At 36.4% G+C, this 23,278-nt stretch overlaps 1 protein-coding gene across 8 annotated transcripts in view; it reads right to left on the minus strand.

The window, feature by feature from the left end:
- The window catches only part of DNM3 (dynamin 3), a 534,534-nt gene that overhangs the window by 354,273 nt on the left and 156,983 nt on the right, over positions 1-23,278 (minus strand). For all 8 annotated transcript variants that reach the window (XM_045547356.1, XM_045547359.1, XM_045547363.1 and 5 more), the window contains exons 5-8: positions 7,238-7,336; positions 6,495-6,655; positions 2,283-2,425; positions 75-210 (exon numbers count right to left, since the gene is read on the minus strand). In XM_045547356.1, coding sequence (XP_045403312.1) covers positions 75-210; positions 2,283-2,425; positions 6,495-6,655; positions 7,238-7,336 — 539 coding nt within the window. The remainder of the gene's footprint in view (positions 1-74; positions 211-2,282; positions 2,426-6,494; positions 6,656-7,237; positions 7,337-23,278) is intronic.

Raw genomic sequence — 23,278 nt, forward strand, 5'->3', positions numbered from 1 at the left:
ATTTTATCAAGTTTTGTAAAACAGAATACGGAAATGTGTGGAACAAAAGAAAAAAAAAACCATTTGGTACAAACCTTTACTATCTCAAAAGGAAAGCGTTCATGGAAAATGCGATTGATTTTAGCACCACCTGAGAGTTCCAGGGTGTCCACTTGATCCCCCGACCCTTCAATTCTCTTCTCAAAGTCCACAGCAAATTGCTGAACCATCCTGTAATTGTGACAGGGATAAACTCAAGTTAAAATTACAAGCCTTTGCCCTCCTCATTGTGCTTTACCACGGTGAGTCCTGAGTGTCGTTTTCCTGGTGTTCTTAGTGGCACCTACTGGCAGGATGAACAATGCACTGTGTTCAGCACTCAGAATGTGATTACATGAAATACACATTGTTAAGATTTACTTTAGATATTTAATTAGAATAAATATTTTTAAGATATTTGTTTCTAAATGCATTCTGTTCATGCGGTTGCAACCATGAAATGATATTTAAAGAATATTTAAATCAGAAATTAAAGGTAAGCCATAAAATTTTACGTAGAATAATCAGAGTAAACCTCAGCTCCCTTGACATCACAATCACCTAGTTCCAGGTGCTCTAGGTAAGCCCCCGCACACTCCATGAGCTACTCTTCCTCCTGACAATATCACAGCCTCAGTCTCTCCTCCCATCCTATACACTCATCCTAGGTGATTTCAAGTGTGCCATAGCTTCAAGGGTTATCAAGAAATTAGTTTTTTTAATTAAGAGAGTAGCCCATATGCCCAACTGTCTACCTCACATTTATCTCCTTGTAGCTGCCTTGAACTCAACACACCCAAAACTGAACCTCTCAGCTCCTCTCATTCCCAAACCTGCTGATTCTCCTGCATTTCTGAATTTCCCCTCATGGTGGCTGGCACCACCCAAGGCAGGGCGTCTAGGGCACCCTGCATGCCTCCCTTTCCCCAACCCCAGTTGTTGGCCATTCCCCCTCTTCACATCCCTCAGACCATTGACCTCTTTCTCTTCACCCCATCCCCACCCCCACACTGCCTTGGTCAGCCCTGACCAATGCCTCCTGGGATCACCGAAGCCACCTCTAGATGACCACCCTGCTTTGGGGTTTCTCCCCATTAAGCTCAGACCTCACCCTGCCAGAGCAACACAGATTTGTGATTCCATGGCCCCCGACAACTAGCTCTGGCCTTGTTTTTCAATGGCTCCTCACAATTTGTTAATAAAATCAAAACTCCTTAACCCATCTCCCAAGAATCTTTATGGTCTGGCCTGTCACTCACCACTCAGCCCACACGCCTTCCGAGCCAACCATACGGAAGCCATTTGCACTTCCCCAAATGTCCCATGCCCCTGTGCCTTTACACTTGTTTTTCTTTCTGCTCAGGACACCATTCTCTCTGTCCCTTGCTGCTTTGCCTGGCTAATTTTTATCTGTCCTCAAGATTCAGCTTAAGCATCCATAGAGCTCAGGTGTCTTGGAATGAGTAAGCTGGGCAGGGGGGTCTTAGGATTGGGAGGGACCTGACACAAGTTGCAGCACAGTGATAAAGGGACAGATGGAGCCAGAGGGGCTGAGGGAAAGAATAAAGGTACAAGGTATAAGATATAACAAGGTGTTCATCGTCTGGCAACTCTGCTACCCTACCCCATGTCCCTTCAGGATAACGGCAGTAACCTGAGGATAAGATGGAAAGATAATAAAGGAGTGAAAAGATGTTTGGTGATTCCCACATTTGTATTTTTAAAGGTCTGCATTAAAATCATTGCAAAAAAATGAAAAAGAAATTTAAATATGGCTTTATTGTCTCTACTTTTTAAAACTAAATCCTTGTTTTTCATTCCACTGAAAAATGCACATAAATTACATAAAATAATTGAAATAAAAAGTTAATAAGTACAACTGACATCAATAGAAACAGCTGAAAATATTAATACAAATGACATTTTCATCTGTATTCACCCACTTCTAAGACTAAGAACAAAAAATCCTGCTGGGTTATCACTACTAGTTTTACTCACCAAATCCAGTTTTAAAAACACAATTAAACTGGGCACGGGAATGAGCATGGGGATTGTTAAATTTGTAATTACAGAATAAGATCAACAATTATTCTTCAATAAAACATGAAGATTCAAGGGTGACTATGAAACATATATTTTACTTGCTGCTTCTGTTAAACCCAGAAAACAGCATGACAAATAGACTAAGGCAAAAAAAAAAACTGAAGAAATTAGAAACCAAAGAAATTAGAAATGCTGAACAAGGGAAGGGAAAGGTGACGTACTGCAGCAATGCTTTGGTCTTCCTGGTGGGGTCCTCTGGTTTGAAGTTTTTGTAGGCTTCTACTTCATGTTCAATGGAGAGCAATTGTCCCTGTAGTTTGTTCCTGAAGTTTGGCAGGGTATCTCGAATGTGGTTGGTAAGTTGCTAAAAAACAAAAACAAAATCATACACAGATATAATAGATTGAACATTAACTGATGAGATCAAAATCAGCCTCCACTGTTTTCATTGCATTCAAAACTTCAAAAAGTTTTACATTTGAGACTGACTGTGCAGACAGACAGTGAGAAGAAACATCACCTCTCTCCTCCACTGCCCTTCAGAGATGCTCAAAATTCCTTCAATTAGAGTCACTCACTTGCTATCTCTTTATGTCTGGGAATTAAAATGCAGCTAATGTGACTAAGGAGGCTGCCCAGGAACACCTTAGCATGGATTCATTTGACTTGTCAGATCACCTCCCTTGTAGAAAGGGACCTTAAGTTAGAATGTGGTAAAAAGGAAGGAAGCTGAGAGTTACAGGTGCTGACTGATGTTCTCAAGATTAGATGGCTCACCACACTGATGGAGCTCAGGTTGTCAAGGGTGCCACACGCCTCTGCCAGCTGTTAACTTTCTGTACATTCAGCAGCTCAGGCAGGTGCTTACTCGTACTCTACCTCTAGGCCCCAGTCTAACTCTGGTTGGCCACTGACTTGCGCCTTCACCAGACTGACTATAAAATGTCCATGACTCAGTGAAAGCTGTCTGTGCTTTTGACGCCACGACCTGACCATCTACTGTACGCACCCACTGAGACCAGCCGGCTCCATAAGCTCAGTATAATGAAAATTTCTCCAAAACACTGTCTAAGAGTAGATGATTAATTAAGGACAAAGGTGAGATAAAAACCCAGTTGTTTAGCTCTCTGCTTTATATTCTATTACAATGCAGTTAAAAGAAAGTCCTAATTAAAAGAAAAAAACATAACCTTCGTGAACGGCTTAAATAATGAACTTGAAATCAAGAGAAAGAATATAAACTTCCTAGAAATGCAGGAAAAATAAAAATAAAAGGAGAACTAATATAACTGGACTAGCTGAACAAACTATTTTAAATCATCTTTACATTTATCTGAGGTTACCTGAATATACCTATTCAGTAAATCTGTAGTTATTTAACTGTCAGTAGTTTATAACTATGTTATTCTCTTGCCCACAGTGATGTTAGTCCCTGGCACGTGTTGCTGTTGAGGCTACAAAGCAGGCAACACAAGAATGGAGGGGACCGCGTTCCCAATAGCAATGTCACAAGAGACAAGGACCCAAATCTAAGAGTAACAGCAACCACCTGACTGCCACGTGAGCTGGCAAATACCAAAAACACTTGATTTCCACCTTTTGCTTATATCTCCATAGCAAAGCAACATCATAGACTACTCTTGGCTTTCTAAAACACTTCTTTCCTTGGCTTCCATGACTCCAGCTCCTCTAATTTTTCTCCTAACAAATCTAAATATACCTTCTCCATCTCCTTGGACAACCCAGCCTTCTCATCAGACCAGTAATTATTGAAATTCCTCAAGTCTGGGTCCTAGGCCTCTTCTTTGTTCACTCTATGTTCTCTCTTAAAGCAATCTCATTCCATCCATGGCTTCAATAAACATCCAAACATCTGCAGCTGCTAAAACATTGTCTCCAAATAGGGCTTCTTGTCTTTGCTGTGGGCATACATGTTTGACCACCAGCTAGGCTTCTCTTCTTGGATGTGTCAATGACACCTCAACCTCAGTGTGTCCAAAATCAAGTACCTGATCTTCCCTTCAGGGTTCCCCACCTTGGTTACTTTGTAACTATCTGGATGCTCCAGTTAACCTTGACTCCATCTCTCCATCACCCAATGGTACCAATCTACCACCAAAATCTCAATTTTTCTACACATTTCTCAAATATACTTTTTCTTTCATCTCCACTGGCCCTAACCAAGACCAACCTACCACAATTTCTCTCTTTTACTTTTAACTGATCTTCCCAGTTTTGCTCTTAACTGGTCTACTTTTGATGTTCCTGTCTGCAATTCCATATTATTTTTTAACCCACAGATCTGATCATGTTGTTCCCCTACTCAGATCCCTTAAATGACTCCTCACTGCTCTTTGGATAGGAGTAAAAATACTCAACTTGGCCTATAAACATTATAGGATCCAGCCACTGCCCACACCTCCAACTGCAACTCTTGCAACTCTCTCTACTCCCTTTTTCTCTGCCCTTCAGCAACGATGACATTTCATTCAATGCCTCAAAAACCTCATGCCCTTTTGTAGTTTTTTCCATATAAACTGTCAGAGATTTTGGTACATATTGTATCAGCAATAAAATTCTCCCAGTTTCAAACATGGAATAAAGATAGTTAAAGGAATAAAGAGAGAAAGATCATCCAGGAAAGAAAAACTCTTCAGTACAAAATTCATTCAATTTTCAGGCAACCAGAACCCAACTATGTCATAACTTTGGGGTCACCTGTAATGACCAGTCAATCATCTCCTTCGATTTTTCTGGTATTCAAAACCTAATTCATTTTCAACTTTATATTTCTAATCATATCAATAATTTTCCTCTGAGATTTTTTCCAGTTTATTTGTATCTTTCTTAGGCTAATACAGGTGTGGAAGCAGTATTCTAAAAAGTTTTACCAGTGCTGAATATATTGGTCAGATATTATTATTATTGCATGACAAAACCAGTGGCTCCTTCTCTAAAATATATTTAAAATATATGTGTGTATATGTGTGTATAAATATACATATATATTTTTTAGAGACAGGATCTCGCTATGTTACCCAGGCTGGAATGCAGTGGCTATTCGCAGAAGTAATCATACAGTACTGCAGTCTCAGACTCTTGACCTCAAGCAATCCTACCTCCTCAGCCTCCAGAGTAGCTGGGACTACAGGTGTGAACCACTGAACCTGGCTACATATTCACATTTTTAAAATGATAACGACTAAAGTGCCACCTTATAGCTTCCAAATACTCATTTTACCCTTAATTAAAAGGTATAAAATTTTACAGTAGTCTGGCTACATCTTTTAAAATAGAAATATAACATTGCTTTTTATTTTCCAAAACTTCTTCAGTTGTTTTGCCTAAATGATTCAGGTACAATGTCACATATTGTGACAGCCTCTACTGATACCTTCAAGGAGCTAACAAGCAGAAATTCGATAACTACTTAACTTCATAGATAAAAGTTGAAGCATAACTTATGAGAATATTTTTGAAGAAAGCTGCCGATGATATAAAGTCAATGTAATCGAAACTCATTGAGGGAGGGGGCCCTGAAGTCAAGGACGATGATACTTGTCATGACACTTAACTCCAAAAGGGGAAGATATTATGGAAGTGCACTGAGGTTTTATGGAAGAAGTGTGCACCATGCATGGAGGAGGATGAGCAGAAGGCCCAATTCTGATTTATTGTAGGGAAAGGGGTTATCTGGAAAAACTTCTTAGATGAGTGGAAATCAATGATTACTTAATTAGGATTTATTGTTTTGAAGATTTCAAATTAAGAAATCCAAAAAAAAAAAAAAAAAACCTCAGTGGAAATCAAGCAGGAGGGAGGGGAGAGAGGGGAGGAGGGGAGGGGAAAAATTCAACCTAGTGGGTACTATGAAAACCATCGGAGTGATGGGCACACCTGTAGCCAGGACTCAAGCATTACAAAATGATCCATGTAACCTAAAACATTTGTACCCCCTTAATATTTGGAAATTTAAAAAAAGATTCCAAACATTAAAAAAAGAAAAACAAATCAATCTTAGACAATGCCATAAAAATATTTTAACAGAAAAATCTAACCTAGCCATTATGGATTGGTATTTCAAAAACAGATCCAGGAGATCGACTATTCAGAGCCCTATCAGTCTAACTTCTTAAGATAACTACATATTGTGAGTGAATGAATGCTAACATGCATACCCCCTGTTCATTGCTCCTAAATAAGTATATGTTTCTGCTGTGAGCACCGTTCTTTCAATAATATTAAGGTGAATTCTACTCACTGAGCATGATAACAGTGTGGATCTAAGTATTCATATTCATTTTTAAGATTTCTAACATTTAAACTGAATGTCTTGTTTTGGAAAAAAATAAATTTAAAAATAAGAAACATCAATTCCAGCAATCACTTACACATTTCATAATTGTTCTTGTTGCTCGAGAGAATGTTTTTACCTGATTAAGGACCTTCTGCAGGTGTGGGGTCCCCATCCGATCAGCAATGTGTCTGTAAGCCGGGTGCGAAAGAAAAAATTTCCTCTCTGCCAGCATGGCCGCCTTGATGTCCTTCTTCCCATCTATGTCCTTTTGGCTTCTGTTCACCACCCCGACGTAACCTGAAACAAAACACAAACCTATGCAGTTGGGGACACTTATTGCTGCTTATTCTGGGAAGACTGCAAGGCTCTCAAACAGGCTAAGGAAGGCAAAATTAGTTTTAGGGCTGAAGACTGGGTTCCTTTACAAAACTCAGTAGGAAACATCAGTACTTAACAAAGGCTGCTGATTTGGCTAATGATAATTTTTAGCATCAGCACGATAATAATGTCTCTCACCCTTAAAAGCTCATTTTAAGAGAATTACCTCCCTTAGCAGTTTTATCATATAGCAGGCGAGTAAATATCAGACTTAAAAGAGCATAGTATACGATTATGCATTCTATGGTGAATATTTATAACCTCCCTCAAACCCTTTCCTTTTCCTGCTTTCTTATTCCTGTTATTCTAAGAAATAATTCTCCCTTTGAATCATTTTTAATACATCATTTGGGAACACAGTGCCTCTCCATAAAAGGTATAACTAATATTAAATCCATTCCCTACAACTGAGGAGGCATTAAAACCAAGCCTCCCAGTGGCTTCCCGATCATCTCTACGCCATCTCATCAGAGGAGTCTTGTATAGACCACAGCACGTTACCCCTGCGAAGAGGCAGCAGCTTGTTCTCTAGGACATCCCTGGCATCTGTTCCTTCATCCATAAGATCCAGTTTGGTGATGACTCCAATGGTTCTCAGACCTGAATCATAAACAAACACAACATTACACAATCTGGAGAAAACTATCAAGTCTTAGAGACATGTATGCCTCAATGCTAAATGTAAAGCCCCTTTTCCTAGGGCTTTTCCTGTTCCTGTCTTACTTTGTTTTCTAATCTACTGCTATACCAGTCTGGTGATTTTGATGAGATGAGGAGGAGAGGTACAAAACCACTCTTCCCTAAAATAACTTTCAATCCAAGAGAGAAAAACAAATAGCTATATCACCAAAACACTTCTAAATATATGAGTTTATTTTGTACCATGCATAAAAGGAAATTCTATATTTTCATTTTCCTCCCAAGTATTCCACTTCATGTGGATGCTTTAAATTTTTATGTCTCACATTATTATTAATAAAAGCAAATAAACACATAGGTTATGTATGGGCCAATGATGAGAGTGTATCATAAACCAAGCATTATTACTGATCCCATTCTGGACACTTGAAGTCAACAAAATCAAAAGAAGAAAACAGGTATAGCATAGTGCTATCACCAAAATAAACTCGCAAGTCTCAACGTATTCACCGTGCCTTAGAAAAGGAAATACGATGCAATGGAAAAAAGACTGAACTAGCAACTGAGACTTGGATTCTAGTCTCAAGGCAAGTCACTTAACTCTCCAGTTTTCCTCATCTGTACAATAAAGAGCTAGAAACCATGATCTCCAAGGAAACAGAATAAGGTAAGAACTCAGGCATTTTATGCAGTATATCAGATACCCAGTATTTGTCCTTTGCTTTCTTTATTAGATGAAATGGACAATATTTGCCTAGTTATTCATATTGTTAAATGCATTTTTTGGACTTCCAGTTAAACGTGGTTACTTTAACGTATAGATTTATCTTTTATCTGAAATTACTCAAATAATAGTGGCTAATATTTATTAAGCCAGCTACAGTTTTAAGTGATTTATATGAGGGCTGTCCAGAAAGTATCCAGCCATGTAACCATTCTGTTATATTAATAATGGCTGGATACTTTCCGGACAGCCCTCGTATGTCTTAACTCATTTAATTCTAAAAAATAGTCCAACAACTATGTTTTGAAGATGAGAAAATGCAGGCAGAGAAAGACTAAATGACTTGCCCAATGTCAAACAGTCATACAGGCTGTGAGTCCAAGCAGTCCTGGTCAAGAGCCCATGTTTTTAACCAATAAATATAATGCTTCTCACAGTAAAAGGATTTAAAGAAAAAAAAAAAAGACTTAAAACAAAAGGATCAAAGAGAATGGGAGAAGACTGCAGAAAAAATTTGAAACTGGAAACCCAGAAGGTTGACTGCTAACTAACTTAACAGACCAGTGAAAGAGGAAAACTGCATTCAAAAACAGTCAACAATAGGAGAAGCCCAAAAGGCTGATAATTTATATCACAGCATACCAGAAAGGCTCAGGACCTGGGGAACTAAGAGCTCTGAAAGTAGTAGAGAGGGGTGGTGAGATCCTGTCTCTAAAAAAAAAAAAATTTTTAAAACATTGGGACCGAAAAAAATTCTCAATAATTAAAAATATGAGAGAAGTGAAAACGTTAGCAGAACGGTTGGAAGACAAAGTTGAGGAGCCCTTCCAGAAAACAAAAGGAAAAGGAAATAATAGGAAAGGAAAACCAGTTTTAAAAACTAGAGATATGATCCAGAAGATCCGATATTTGAATAAATGGCATTTCGGAGAAAGAAAGTCAAACAGAAACACTTTAGGAGTGGAGCAGATTCTATTAAAGAAAACGTCCTATAAGTGAAAGATGAATTTATGGAATGAATGAACTCAACCAGTGTCCAGGACAAAATGAAAACATACACACACAACATACTGCATACATCAGTATTTTCAGATTTCAAAACACTGGGAGGGAACAGTAAAAGATCCCAAAAAGCTTCTAGAGAAGTTAAAAAAAAGAAAAGTTATCACAAAAAAAGGATTGGGAATCATTGTAGCATCAGTCTTCCCAGTAGCAAACTGGAAACTAAAAAATAGTGCAATGTTTTCAAAGTGCTGAGGGAAAAAATAATTTTTAACCTAAGCTTCTAAATTATCAATAAATGTGACAGTAGGAAAAGATATTTTCAGACCAGCAAATCTCAAAATATTGTACCTCCCTTTAACCTTTTATTAGAAATCTGATAAAGATGTGTTCCACAAAACAAGGACGCAAACTATTAACAACAGAGGAAGACATGAGATCCAGGAAGTAGGTGTACAACCAAGAAAAGGTGGCAATTTTCAGGATAGTGTAGATCCCAGTAAAAAGCCAAGAGAGCAGTCAGTATCTTTTGGAATGAGAGAACACGGAGTTCTGAAGAGATGTCTTCTTCCCCCAAGAAAAAAAACAAAAGTGATAGAATATCTAATGTTTAATGTTTTTAAAAGTACTAAGAGATTGAGACTTCTGTAGGAGAGGTTGGGAATGTATTAGTGATAGATATATAGAAAACTATGTAAACAAAGAGAAAATTATCAACCTCAAAGAAGACAGTGTCATGAAGGAAAGAAAATTTAATCATAATTTACCACATAGCTTAGCTGTGAATAAGATTTTCAAAATTATAAAAATTTATTTAGCCAAATATGATTCTATCATTATATTAGTAGGATGGAGGAGAAGTATATACAGGTGTGTGTGTGTGTAGGTACGGAGAGCCATATAAGATAGCAAAATCCGCCTCCTCTACAGTAGGAAGTCAGAAGAGAGTATCTCAAACTAAAAAACAACAACAACAACAAAAAACAAGAAATAGTAGTATAAATAGATTACCTAGAAATATGGAGGTAAATACCAAAAGAAAGAGCTAAATGGGTTGAAGTAGTAGCCTCTGGAAATCAGTAATCAAGAGTCAGGAGGGGTGGGCAAGGGACTGATAGTTTTTATTAAAAGCCTTTGTGACTTACTTCTTTTAAAAAGCTATATATGTTCATAGCTTTAATAAAAATAAAAGTTGATTGTGAGAGTATTTTCTTTACTACTCCTTTATTCCTGAAAAGGCAGCCAGGTCTACACTTAGTGGTATACCAGAAATGGCATTTTCTTTTTCACATTTGATGAAATAATCAATAACCTCCTGCTGGCAGACTCAAGACCTACACTGATAGATCTCAAAAAGCCATTGCCAGAAGAGATTTCAAAGTCAGAATGCTTTAACAGCGCTCCACTGGAAACCTAAATACCCAGATAAAATAGAGAACATTGTTGAGCCCTGATTATGCACCAGCCTCATCTAGGACTCAAAACACCACCTATATGAGATAGGTACTATTTTTTTTAATTATGTAGATGAGGAAAGTAAGACTTAGAGAAGAAAACTACACTTGCCTAAGGGGTCATAGCCTGTACAACAAAAAACTAGCATTGAAATCAAGCAACCTAATTCCATTTTTAATCACTATATACTTCCGCTTCCCAATTCTTAGCTAGATTGTACAAATGACTGACTACGTTACTCAGCAACTTAGTTGTATCATATAAGCCTGTTTATCTACAGAACTAAAAGTTTGACTAGATGTCTCTTCCAAGTCTGGAATTCTGGGAAGGAGAACAACATTCAAATTTAGAAGAGGTTATAAAGAATAAAGAATAATTTAACATAATCCTTGCCCTCCTACTAAAAGGAAAATAAAAATAATAAATTAAGAGCTAGGCCGGGCATGGTGGCTTACATCTGTAATCCCAGCACTTTGGGAGGCCAAGGCAGGAGGATCACTTGATGCCAGGAGTCAAGACCAGCCTGGGCAACACAGGGAGATGCCACCACTACAAAAAAATTATAAAAATTAGCCAGACGTGTTGGCATATGCCTATAGTCCCAGCTACTCAGAAGGCTGAGGCAAGAGGGTCACTTGAGCCCCAGGACTTCAAAGCTACAGTAAGTTGTGATCATGCCACTGCACTCCAGCCTGTGTGACAGACCTAGACCCTGTCTCTAAAAAATAATAACTACTACTCATTAATTAAGAGCTAATAAATAACTGTGATATTGTGTTTTAATCATGTTTCTCTTCAGGAAAGAAGAACTACAATGATGAGTCCTGATGAAGACCATGAAAAGACACACAAGGTACTTCAAATATTGTATACTTCCATAGCATAGAAGTTAAGTGCAGGACTCAAAGATCAGACTGTCTGGGTTCAAATCCCACCCATGCTTCTTAGTAGCTCTATAACATTAGTTTCCTCATCAGTAGACAACTGCATCAATAGGGTAATCATACATCACAGTTTATGTTTATTGTCCTGGGATAATATTTAATAACATCCCCCTTTAACTCTCAAAAGACTTCCTTTTAAACAATAAAAAAAGACTTCCTTTTTGAAAGACAAATTATATGTTTCTTTTAACTCATCAATAAAGAGGGGGAAAATAACAAACTTTTTATTTCAAATTAAATAATAGGACTCCAGTCTGGCATGTAAGAAGCTTAGAAGTCGCCACTTTGTCCTAACAAGTAAAAAGCTGAGCAAACTGAAAAACCAACAAGCCTTCTTGGGTCTGTCAGAAAGGTGAGATCACAGGACAAACTTCTGCCCCCCAAAATTTGGAGACACTGGTGAATACAGAGAATCACAATTTACCAGAACAAACCTCCATGGGAACTAAGGCCAGGGTAGGAAAATTTAAACTGTAATTGATGACCTGCTGGTAGTGTAGATGAATCTGAGACTTTAAAACTCCAAGGGGACCCAGTCATGAGGGGAAGGGGTCCCCAACCTTTTATGAGTTTTGCCTTCAGGAGCTCTAACAGTTCTCACAGTAAATGTCAGAGAGAAATCCCCTCATGCTTCTGGCAGGGAAAGGGGGAAAGTAACCAGTTTGGAAGATGCCAGAACATTCTCTTCTTCTTAATAAGCTCTGCCCTCAGGAAAAACTATTTAACCAGAGACTAAACTACTGGGGGTTTCCCAGAGCCTAACAGATAAGGGGGAAGGGAAATATCTAACTCCAGCCTGTCCTAGCCTTGTATGTGGGGGAAGAAAAATACATAATTCTAGCCCACTGTAGCCATCCCATCTCACCTAAGGGGGTGAGGTTCACATTCCAGAGGCACACGCTCCCTAAAAGACTGAGCCCTAACCATAGGAGTATTCATACTCAATCCTGCCACTCCACACCTTACTATAGGCCTATTTACCACAGTTCCTTGTACCAGTACATCATGTCTGCCCAGCCAAAAAAAAAATTACAAGGCATACTAAAAGGCAAAAAAACACAATTTGAAGAGATGGAGCAAATTTTGGAACCAGATTCAGATGTGGCAGGAATGTTAGAATTATCAGACTGGAAATTTAAAACAACTGTGATTAATATCCTAAGGGTTCTAATGGATAACATAAATAGCCTGCAAAAACAGATGAGCAATGGAAGCAGAGAGATGGAAATGCTAAGAACAAATCAAAAAGAAATGCTAGAGATCAAAAACACCATAACAGAAATGAAGAATGCCTTTGATGGGTTCATTGTAAACCGGACACAGCTGAGGAAAGAATCACCAAGCTTGAGAACATCTCAACAGAAACTTTCAAAATTGAAAAGCAAAGAGAAAAGAACACTGAGGGAAAAAAACAAAACAGAATATTCAAGAACTGTAGGACAACTACAAAAGGTATAACATATGCATAATGGAAATACCAGAAGGAGAAGAGAGAAAGAAACAGATATTTGAAGTAATAATGACTGAGAATTTCCCCCAAACTAATATCAGACATTAAACCACAGATCCAGGAAGCTCAAAGAACAGTAAGCAGGATAAATGCCCAAAAAAGCATATTATATTTCAAATGCAGAAAAACAAAAATAAAAAATGTTGAAAGAAGCCAGAGGGAAAAAACACCTTACCTAAAGAGGAGCTAAGATAAGAATTACATCCAAATTCTCCTCACAAACCATGCCCACACGAAGAGAGTGAAGTGAAATATTTAAAGTGCTGAGGAAAGAAAAAAGCAACCTATAATTCTGTACCATGCAAAATTATCCTTCGAAAGTGAAGGTGAAATAAAGATTTTCTCAGACAAACAAAAATTGAGGGAGTTTGTTGCCAGTACAGTAGACCTTCCTGGCAAAGAAACATTAAAAGAACTTCTTTGGAGAGAAAGAAAATGATATAGGTCAGAAACTCGGATTTACATAAATAAACCAAGAGCATCAGAGAAGAAATGAGTAAGATAAAATTTTATTTTACTTATTCTTAACTTACCTAACAGATAACAGTTTGTTCAAAATAATATCAACAATATATTTGATCATTGTTCTTATTCATATGCTTATATATAAATGAAATAAATGACAGCAATGATATAAGAGACAAGAAGGAGGAATTAGGATTTTTTATCATTATTATGAGGTACTCATACTATTTATAAAACAGTAGGATGCTCCTTGACTTATGATAGGGTTACATCCCAATAAACTCACTGTAAGCCAAGAAGAGTACTAAATGCATATCACTTTCATAACATCATAAATTTAAAAAATCATAAGTCAAACCATCATAAGTTGGGGACTGTCTGTATAGTGTTATTTGAAAGTAGACTTGAATTAGTTATAAAAGTCTATTGCAAATTCTACAGCAATCACTTAAAAAAATTTTAAAAAGAAGTACAGCTGATATGCTAAGAAAGGAGAGAAAATGAATGGTTAAGTAAAAGCACAAAGGACAGAAAAAGAGTAGAAGACAAAAATAAGAACAAAGGGCAAGGATAGCAAATAGAAATAATAACAAACATGGTAGATATTTATCCAACTATGTCAGTAATCACCCTGAATGTCAATGATCTAAATGCAATTAAAAGAAATTGTTAGAATTGTTATCTACAAAAAAAACTATCTTAAATATAAAAACACATATAGATTGAAAGTAAATCGATGAAGAAAGATATATCATGCTAACACTAATCAAAAGAAAGTGGGAGTAGCCATATTAATTTCAGACCAAACAGCCTTCAGAGCAAGGAACGTTATCAGAAAAAAAGAGAAGTGGGCATTATATAATGATAAAGGGTCAATTCTCCAAGAAAGCATAACAATCCTTAATATGCGTGCACCTAGCAAAACAGCATCAAGACAGATGAGACAAAATTGAAAGAACTACAAGGAGAAATAGACGAATCCACTATTACAGTTGGAGACTTTACCACTCCTCTATTGGAAATGGAAATATCCACCAGGCAGAAAATCAGTAAGGACATAGTTAAACTTAACAGCACCATCGTCAACTAGCTATAATGGACATCTATAGACTACTTCATCCAACAACAGTAGAATAATCAGTCTTCTCAAGCTCATGTGTAACATTCACCAAGATAGACCATATTCTGGGCCATAAAATACACCTTAACAAATTTAAAAGAATAAAAAAATCATTCAATGTCTGCCTTTAGACCACAGTGGAATTAAACTAGGAATTAATAACAGAAAAATAGCTGGAAAATCTCAAAATACTTGAAGATTAAACCACACACTTCTCCAAATAACACATGGGTCAAAGAAGAAATCTTAAGAAAAATTTAAAAATGAAAATACAGCTTACCAAATTTGTGGGATGCAGTAAAAGCAGTGCTTAGAGGGAGATGTATAACATTGAATGCACATATCATTCATAGGAAAAAAAGGATCTAAAGTCAATAATCTATGCTTTCACCTTAGGAAACTAGAAAAAGAAAAGAACAAATTAAATCCAAACCAAGCAGCATGAAAGAAAATAACTAAAACTAGAACAGAAATAAACAAAACTGAAAACAGGAAGTCAATATAGAAAGTCAACAAAACCAAAGCTGTTGCTTTGAAAAGATCAATAAAAATCAATAAGCCCCAGCCAGATTAAGTAATAAAAAAGAGAGAAGACACAAATTTTTGGTATCAGAAATGAAAGGGGGAAATCACTACAGATCCCATGAGAATTAAAAGAATAATAAAGAAATATTATGAAATCTATACCCATAAATTTGAAAACCTAAAAGGACCCAAATCTTGAAAGATATAATCTGCCAAAATCACACAAGAAGAAATAGACAATCGGAGGATACATTATATCTTTAATATATTTAAAGAATTGAATTAGTAATAACATTCAAAGATGAACTATGTATGACAAATGGCACTGTCAAGTCTTTTACTTGAGGACTAATTATAGTGACTTTCTTTCTGTCTTTGCAATCTCTTAGCAGATTCCCTGTGATTTACTTCACATTCTGGCTTAATTGTGAAATAAATCAGTTTTCTTTCTGTCCTACCATTTTGGGCAGTTATTCTGGGTTTGGAAACTATTTTCTTTCTAATTATATTTCCCAAACACGATCCGGAATTACCAAACATGATATAAACATATAAGGTGCCCACCAGACTTCACTTTAGAGGGCCTTTCCTTCTCAGGCTTCCAGTTACCCACAACTGTGCAGCAAAGTGCATCTTCAGACCTGTATCTAATTTAGAGACCGTGGAGCCCAGAAACCCAGCCAGGCTCACACATGTGCATTGAGTAGGCCTGAGAACATCAGCTCTGTCTCCCTTTTGCCCAAATGCCCACAAATGTACAGAGAGCACCTGCTGCTTCCCCACCTCTCCAAAACCTGAAGTTTCAGCTCCAAATTGTGAATCCAGGTCATGGGATATAAGAAAAAAAAGGAACTTTTATTTGATAATGGCAAGTTCTTTTCATTATTATGCTCAGAGAGACTCAATCACGTCCTCCTCCTCCTTTTAAGGTGTGTATTCATCTCTTGAAATTGCTTATTTTTGCCTCAAGTAGCTATAAATTAATCTAATAATGCCACACCAGACACTATAGCTCACACTCTATAGCTTAACAATGTACAATCACTAATCAATTTTATTTCTGTAAACCAATGGAATTCATGAAAAACAATTTTTTATCAGCCCACTCATTGTCTCCCTTCTTTGTCTTTGAAACTCCTCTTGGAATTGCTGCTAATCAGAGTGTATAGTCAGAGAAACTGGAATCTATGCTTCTGGGTTGTAGTCCTCAACCTTGGCCCAAATAAACTCTCTATTCATACTAAATAATAATAACAATAATAATAATAATAATAACAACAACCACCTTCAAAAACAGAAAGCACTGGGTCCAGATGGGTTCATTGATGAATTCTACCAAATATTTAAAGAAGAAATCATACTGATTCCCTACAATCTCTTTCAGAGATAGAATCAAAGAAAATACTAACTCATTCTGTAAAACCAGCAATACCCTTCACCAAAATCACACAAAGACATTACAAAAAACTATAGACCAATATCCCTCATGAATATAGGTGCAAAAATCCTCAACAAAATATTATTAGCAAGTCAACTCCAACAATGCATAAAAAGAATTATACACCATGACTAAATGGGATCTATCCTAGGTATGCAAAGTTGGTTAGACACTTGAAAATCAATTAATTATAATCTGCCACATCAACAAGCTAAAGAAGAAGGAAAAAAAAATCACATGATCCTATCAATAGATACAGGAAAAATATTTGACAAAATCCAACACCCATTCATGATTTTTCAAATCCCAGCAAAACAGAAATAGAGGGGAACTTTTCAACTTGATAAAGAACATCTACAAAAACTTTCCCACTAAGATTAGGAACGGGGCAAAGACGTTCTCTCTCACCACTACTTTTCAACATTGTACTGGAAGTCCTAGCTAATGTAATAAGATAAGAAAAGGAAAATAAAGGTTAATAGATTTGGGAAAGAAGAAATACAACTGTTTTTGTTCATAGATGACACGATCATCTATGTAGAAAATCCAAAATAACTTACAAAAATATTCCTGAAACTAATAAGCAATTATAACAAGGTTACAGGATACAAGGTTAATATACAAAAGTCAATAATTTTTCTATGTACCAGCAATGAATGAGTAGAATTTGAAATTAAAAACATATTATCATTTACATTAACACTGCCAAAAAATGACATAGTTAAATCTAACAAAATACATGCAAGATCTATGAGAAAACAACAAAATTCTGATGAAAGATTTGAAAGAAGAACTAAATAGATTATTACATGTTCATGAATAGAAAGACCAATATTGAAGACATCAGTTCTTTCCAAATCTATAAATTCAATGAAATCTCAATCAAAATCCCAGCAAGTTATTTTGTGCATTTCCACTAAATGATTCTAAAGTTTATATGAGGAGGAACAAAGTTGGAAAACTGACACAATCCAACTTCATGACTTACAGCAAAGCTACAGCAATCAAGACAGTGTGGTACTGATGACAGAGTAGACAAATAGAACAATGATACAGAATAGAGAATCCAGAAACAGACCCACGTAAATACAGTCAACATATCTTTAACAAACGAGCAAAGGCAATACAATAGAGCAGAGATAGGTTTTTCAACCTATTGTGCTGGAACAACTGGACACTCACATGCCAAAAAACAAAAAAGAAAATCTAGACACAGATCTTACACCCTTCATGAAAATTAAGTGGATAAGAGATCCACAAAGCCATAAAACTCCTAGAAGATAACATAGGAGAAAACCTACATGATCTTGGTCATAGCAATGATTTTTTCTTTTTTAAGACATGGTCTCACTCTGTTGCCTGAGCTACAGTGCAGTGGCATCATCATAGCTCACTGCAACCTCAAACTCCTGAGCTCATAAGATCTACCTGCCTCAGGCTCCTGAGCAGCTGAGATTACATGTGCGTGCCATCATGCCAGGCTAAGTTTTCCATTTTTTGTAGAGATGGGGTCTCACTATGTTACTCAGGCTGGTCTTGCACTCCTGTCCTCAAGCAATCCTACCTCCTCAGCCTCCCAAAGTGCTAGGTTTATAGGTGTGAGCCACCATGCCCAGCCTACAATGACTTTTTAGACACAACACCAAAGTCATAATCCATGAAAGAAATAATTTATAAGTAGGGCTTCATTAAAATTTAAAAGTCTTGCTTATATATATATATATATACACATATATATATATATCTCAAAAGAGTAAGAAAACAAGCCACAGACTAGAAGAAAATATTTGAAAAAAACCACATCTGCTTTCAAGTTCCAGCTGGAAGCAGAGCATCTCCAGCATAAGTGGCCCTCATCCTGATGTTCCTGATAATCTTGAAAGGTTCTTCTGGAACCCCTGTCACCTTAGTGATGAGAGCAGAAAGTGCAATATTTCCTTTCACCTGGTGGTAAGAGGGGAACTTATTTCTGAAAGAAAAATATATAAACAGATCTTCTACATTTATATTTTTAACATTCTGTTTAAAAACACTATCCGATATTGCCTTGCCTTTTGAGCTCTTGTTACAGTTGCCTTTGCTACTGCTTTAAAAGAGAATTTACAGATATTGATAAAGAACAAGACTGTTTTATTAAAAGCTTTATTCAACTTGGAAAAAAACACATCTGAAAAAAACTGTTATCCAAAATATACAAAGAACCCTTAAAACTCAGCAATGAGAAACAAACAACTCAGTTAAAAATTGGAAAAAGACCTGAACAGCTACTTTACCAAAGAATACAAACAGATGGCAAGTAAGCATATGAAAAGATGTTCATCATCATATGTCATTAGGAAATTGTAAATTAAAACAAAAACAGATGCCACTGTACACCTATCAGAATGGTGAAAATCCAAGACACTGACAGTACCAAATGCTAGCAAGGATGTGGAGCAAGAGGAAGTCTCATTTGTTGCTGGTGGGAATGCAAAGTGGTACAGCCGTTTTGGAAGACAGTTCACTGTTTTCTTACAAAACTAAACATATTCTTGCCAAACAAGCCAGCATTGCCACTCCTTCATATTTACCCAAATGAACTGAGAACTTACGTATATGCAAAAACCTGCATATGTATATTTATCACAGCTTTATGCATAATTGCCAAAATTTGGAAGCAGAAAAAATATCCATCATAGATGAATGGATAAACTATGGTATATCCAGGCAATGGACTATTATTCAGCACTAAAATGAAATGAGCTATTAAGTTATGAAAAGACATGGAGAAAACGTAATCGCATATTACTAAGTGAAAGAAGCCAATCTGAAAAGGCTACACACTGTATGATTCCAACTACATTACATCCTGGAAAAGGCAAAACTATAGACACAGTAAAAAGCTTGCCAGGGGCTAGGGGAAGGGAAGGATGAACAGGCAGAACACAGAGGATTTGCGAGGCAATAAAACTACTCTGTATGAAACTATAGATACATATTATTATATATTTGTCCGAACACATAAAATGTACAACACCAAGAGTGAATCCTAAGGTAAACTATGGACTTTGGGCGATAATGATGTGTCAATGTAAGTTCATCAGTTGTAACAAAGGTACCATGCTGGTGTTGGATGCTGATGGTGGGGGAGGTTGTGCATGGTGGGAATGGGAGTACATGGGAATCCTCTACACTTCCTGCTTGATTTTGCTGTATATCTAAAACTGTTCTAAAAAATAAAGTTTATTAATTAAAAAATAACATAATACGTGTAAAGTATGTGATACATAAAAGCTACTCAATAAATAGAAATTGGGATCTCAACAGCTTCATTTCTCACCAGTGCCCCCTACCTACTCTGATTCTAGGCTCCAGTCAAACACAGTGACTTTCAGTTCTCCATTGGACTGTGTATTCTTTCTCTGTCACCTTCCTAATGCCACCCCATCAGCTCTAGCCTTCCCTTCTTTTTTCTTAGTCAACTCCTACTCATCCTTCAAAATATCCTTCAGGCCTCATCTACAGGTCCTTAATCAGGCTCCCACAAGTGTAATTCAGAGCCTTTTTATTGTACCCTCAAAACTCCCTATATACCCTAAAACCATAGTCCTTAAATAACACTGGGAATCTGCTTACACGTCAATCTTACCTGCTAGGCCATGATCTCTTCAAGGACAGGAACTACATCTAATCTATACATTTTAAGTGATTCACAGGCCAAACACAGAGGAAACTCAATAAATGTTTAGTTATTAAGTAAATAAATTAATGAAAAATACACACTTATTTATTTTTACTAGGATCAGATAATAGAAATACAAATTCCAGAGAAAAGATATGATACCATTGCACCATATTACCTAGTTTTGTTGTCAGCACATGATTATTCTATAAGAACAACGCCATTTCTTCTATTTATGTATGCAACTAAATTATAAGTACAGCGTTGTTTCTTCTAATTAAGAAATGAGACCTAACTAAGTCATGAACCACATTAGTGGTTGCCAGAAAAGTAATCTGGAACACTGTGTACACTGAAACAACAGCAATGAAAAAAATCTATATAGAGTTAATGTAAAAAATATATACAGCAAAATTTAAAACAGACTTAGGAAATTAGATGTCCTTCAGTTGATACATTTTTTTTGTTTTGGATTTTGGTGGGATTTGGGGAGGGTGATTTAAAATAAATGTCTGGCACAGATTATGGAATATTTTATTTCTGAAAGCAATCAGTGATGAATAGGAAGAGTTTCATTTTTTCTATAAGTTTTCCATAAACATTATTTTCTTGTTACTTTCAACAATTCTGAATAACTGTTTTTATTTTCAAAATCACCAAGTAGTATTACTGCATGTGATACTGGGTAAAATATTTTAAAAAATAATAGAAAGCATAAAAATTACCTTCACTGTGGTGGCAGATACTATCTTGCTCACCAATATAGTCCAGATTCTAGTAAAGTATTTGGAAGATTTAATATTTGTGGAAGGAAGAGAGAGGAGAAAAAGAAGAAAGAGAGGAGGAAAAAGGGAAAGGAGAAAGAATTACTTCAGAAGTGAGAAAATTTAGGTATAGAGTTGTTCTTTCACCAAGAATTAACACTCCAAGACAAAGGCATGAAGAAACAAACAAGAAAAAGAATTCACATGCATTTAAATCTTCCTGCTATTTCTCCACCTGAATCCATTTTCTTCTTCCTTGGCACACAGCTCAATTACATTTCCAACTTGCCCTTACAATTGAGTCACAGTCTCCCTTACATTATGCCTGTGATTGAGTGCTAGCTAGTGGAATATGAGCAGAAGTGATATGTGCTACTTTTAGAGTTTGTCTATGTAACTACACACATATGCTCCTGCATCCTCTTTTGCCTTCCACTTGCTAACTCTGATCACACTAAGTCTCTAAGTCCCTAAGGGTGACAGAATGGAAGGATCCTGGATCTTTGAATGACATGCTGGAAAAGAAACACCACACCACCCTGAACATCCACCTAGGACTGTTGTTTGTACCATTACATGTTTGATTCCACTTATTACTATATAACAGCAGAAACAATGGTACTTTTGAGAAGAGAGCTGCCATAATGAAAACCTGGCTTGGTAAAGTTAGGTGTCAAGGAAACAAATATTGCAAGTTAGAAAGATGAAGATCCATGTTATGCAGTAGTTGCATATTTTGTAAACCTTATGCATGTGATAACTTGTAAGGTAGACTAAGTGCATCCTGAAGGGAGAAGCTGTTGGAAAGATCCAGAATGTTAATTTGTCTTGATTGTTCCTTGATGCTTAAAGCAAGGGATTTAAGGATAAGTTCACTCAAGATATTTATCATTTTGCAAGCAGAAATAAAAGGGATTAGAGAATGTCTAAAATTTTAATTTATTCCTTTTGAAAAACCCAACTGTTCTTATGACTCAAACAATAGAAAAAGAGACTGAAAAGGCTCTAAGCAACAAAGGTCCACTAAGAATTTTCAGTTAAACAAAAGGTTTGGTAATTTCTGCTTCTGACTATAAGAGATTACCAAGTTCAGGCACACCTTTCTTCTATAAACTACTAGAAAACTGGATGGAATATATGAAACAATCACTTTCAGGCATTAAACCATAGGTTGCACAGGACTGTGACAGCTGAGAGCAGAGAAACAAAGCAAGCTGTACAATTGCCCACTCTCTCTTGGAGGCACTGTCTGGACTACAATGCAAGGAGGAAAAATCCAAGGAGAGTTCAAGGGGACCAAGTCACTTTTCAGGATAGTGTACAAGATAAAAGGGAGCCATAATAAGAAAGAGCTCCAGAAATGTTCACAGGGGTCCGCTGAGTCTTTGTTTAAATACATGCACGCACAAGGTGTAGCTACATGTGGCTGGGCAAGAAATAAGTTCCAGGAAGCTCTAAGCCAAATAATTCCCAGAGCTCACAAGGGGATAGTAATTGTTTAAGTTCCCAACAGCTAGAGTGAAAAGACCTTGTTGAATATGAAGCATTTAATAGATACCAGAAGAGATAAATCTCAGTAAACTCTACTATAGACCTGCCCTTTCAAAAAAAAACCCTAAAATTAAGCATACAAAAATAAAACTCATCTTCAAGTAATATATCTACTTGTAAAACAAAGTCCAATACATTTTAAGAATATGGTAAAATTCAACTCAATTAAATAAAATTCAAAATATCCAGCATTCAACCAAAAACCACTAGACACATGAAAGAGAAGGAAAATATGACCCGTCATCAAGGGGGAAACAATCAGTGAATAGACTCTCCCCTAGAAGCAATGGAATTCATAGATGACATTAAAACAGTAATTATAAATATGCACAAAACTCTCGATGATATAACAGAAACCATGAACATAATGAGTAAATAAAAAGAATAATAATTGAAAAAATACAGTTGATGAAAAGCATAAACTCACAGATCCAAAAGCTCAAAGAACACCAACCACACAAAAGAAATCACACCAAGGCACACCATAGATAAACTGCTAATACCAATGAAAAACTAAAATCATAATAGCAGAGGGAAAATGAAATAAAACAAGAGACAAAGATAAGAATAATTGTAGATGTCTCATCAGAAATTATGAAAGCAAGAGAACATCAGAAGACATCTTTAAAGTGCTAGCAGAAAATATGAACTGTCACCTAAAATTCTATATACAGTGAGGATCTCTCTCAAAAATAAAGGCAAAATGATGACTTTTTAGACAAACAAAAGCTGAGATAATTTGTT

This window comes from Lemur catta, chromosome 3 (assembly GCF_020740605.2).
Source record: "Lemur catta isolate mLemCat1 chromosome 3, mLemCat1.pri, whole genome shotgun sequence".
NCBI classification, from domain to species: domain Eukaryota; kingdom Metazoa; phylum Chordata; class Mammalia; order Primates; family Lemuridae; genus Lemur; species Lemur catta.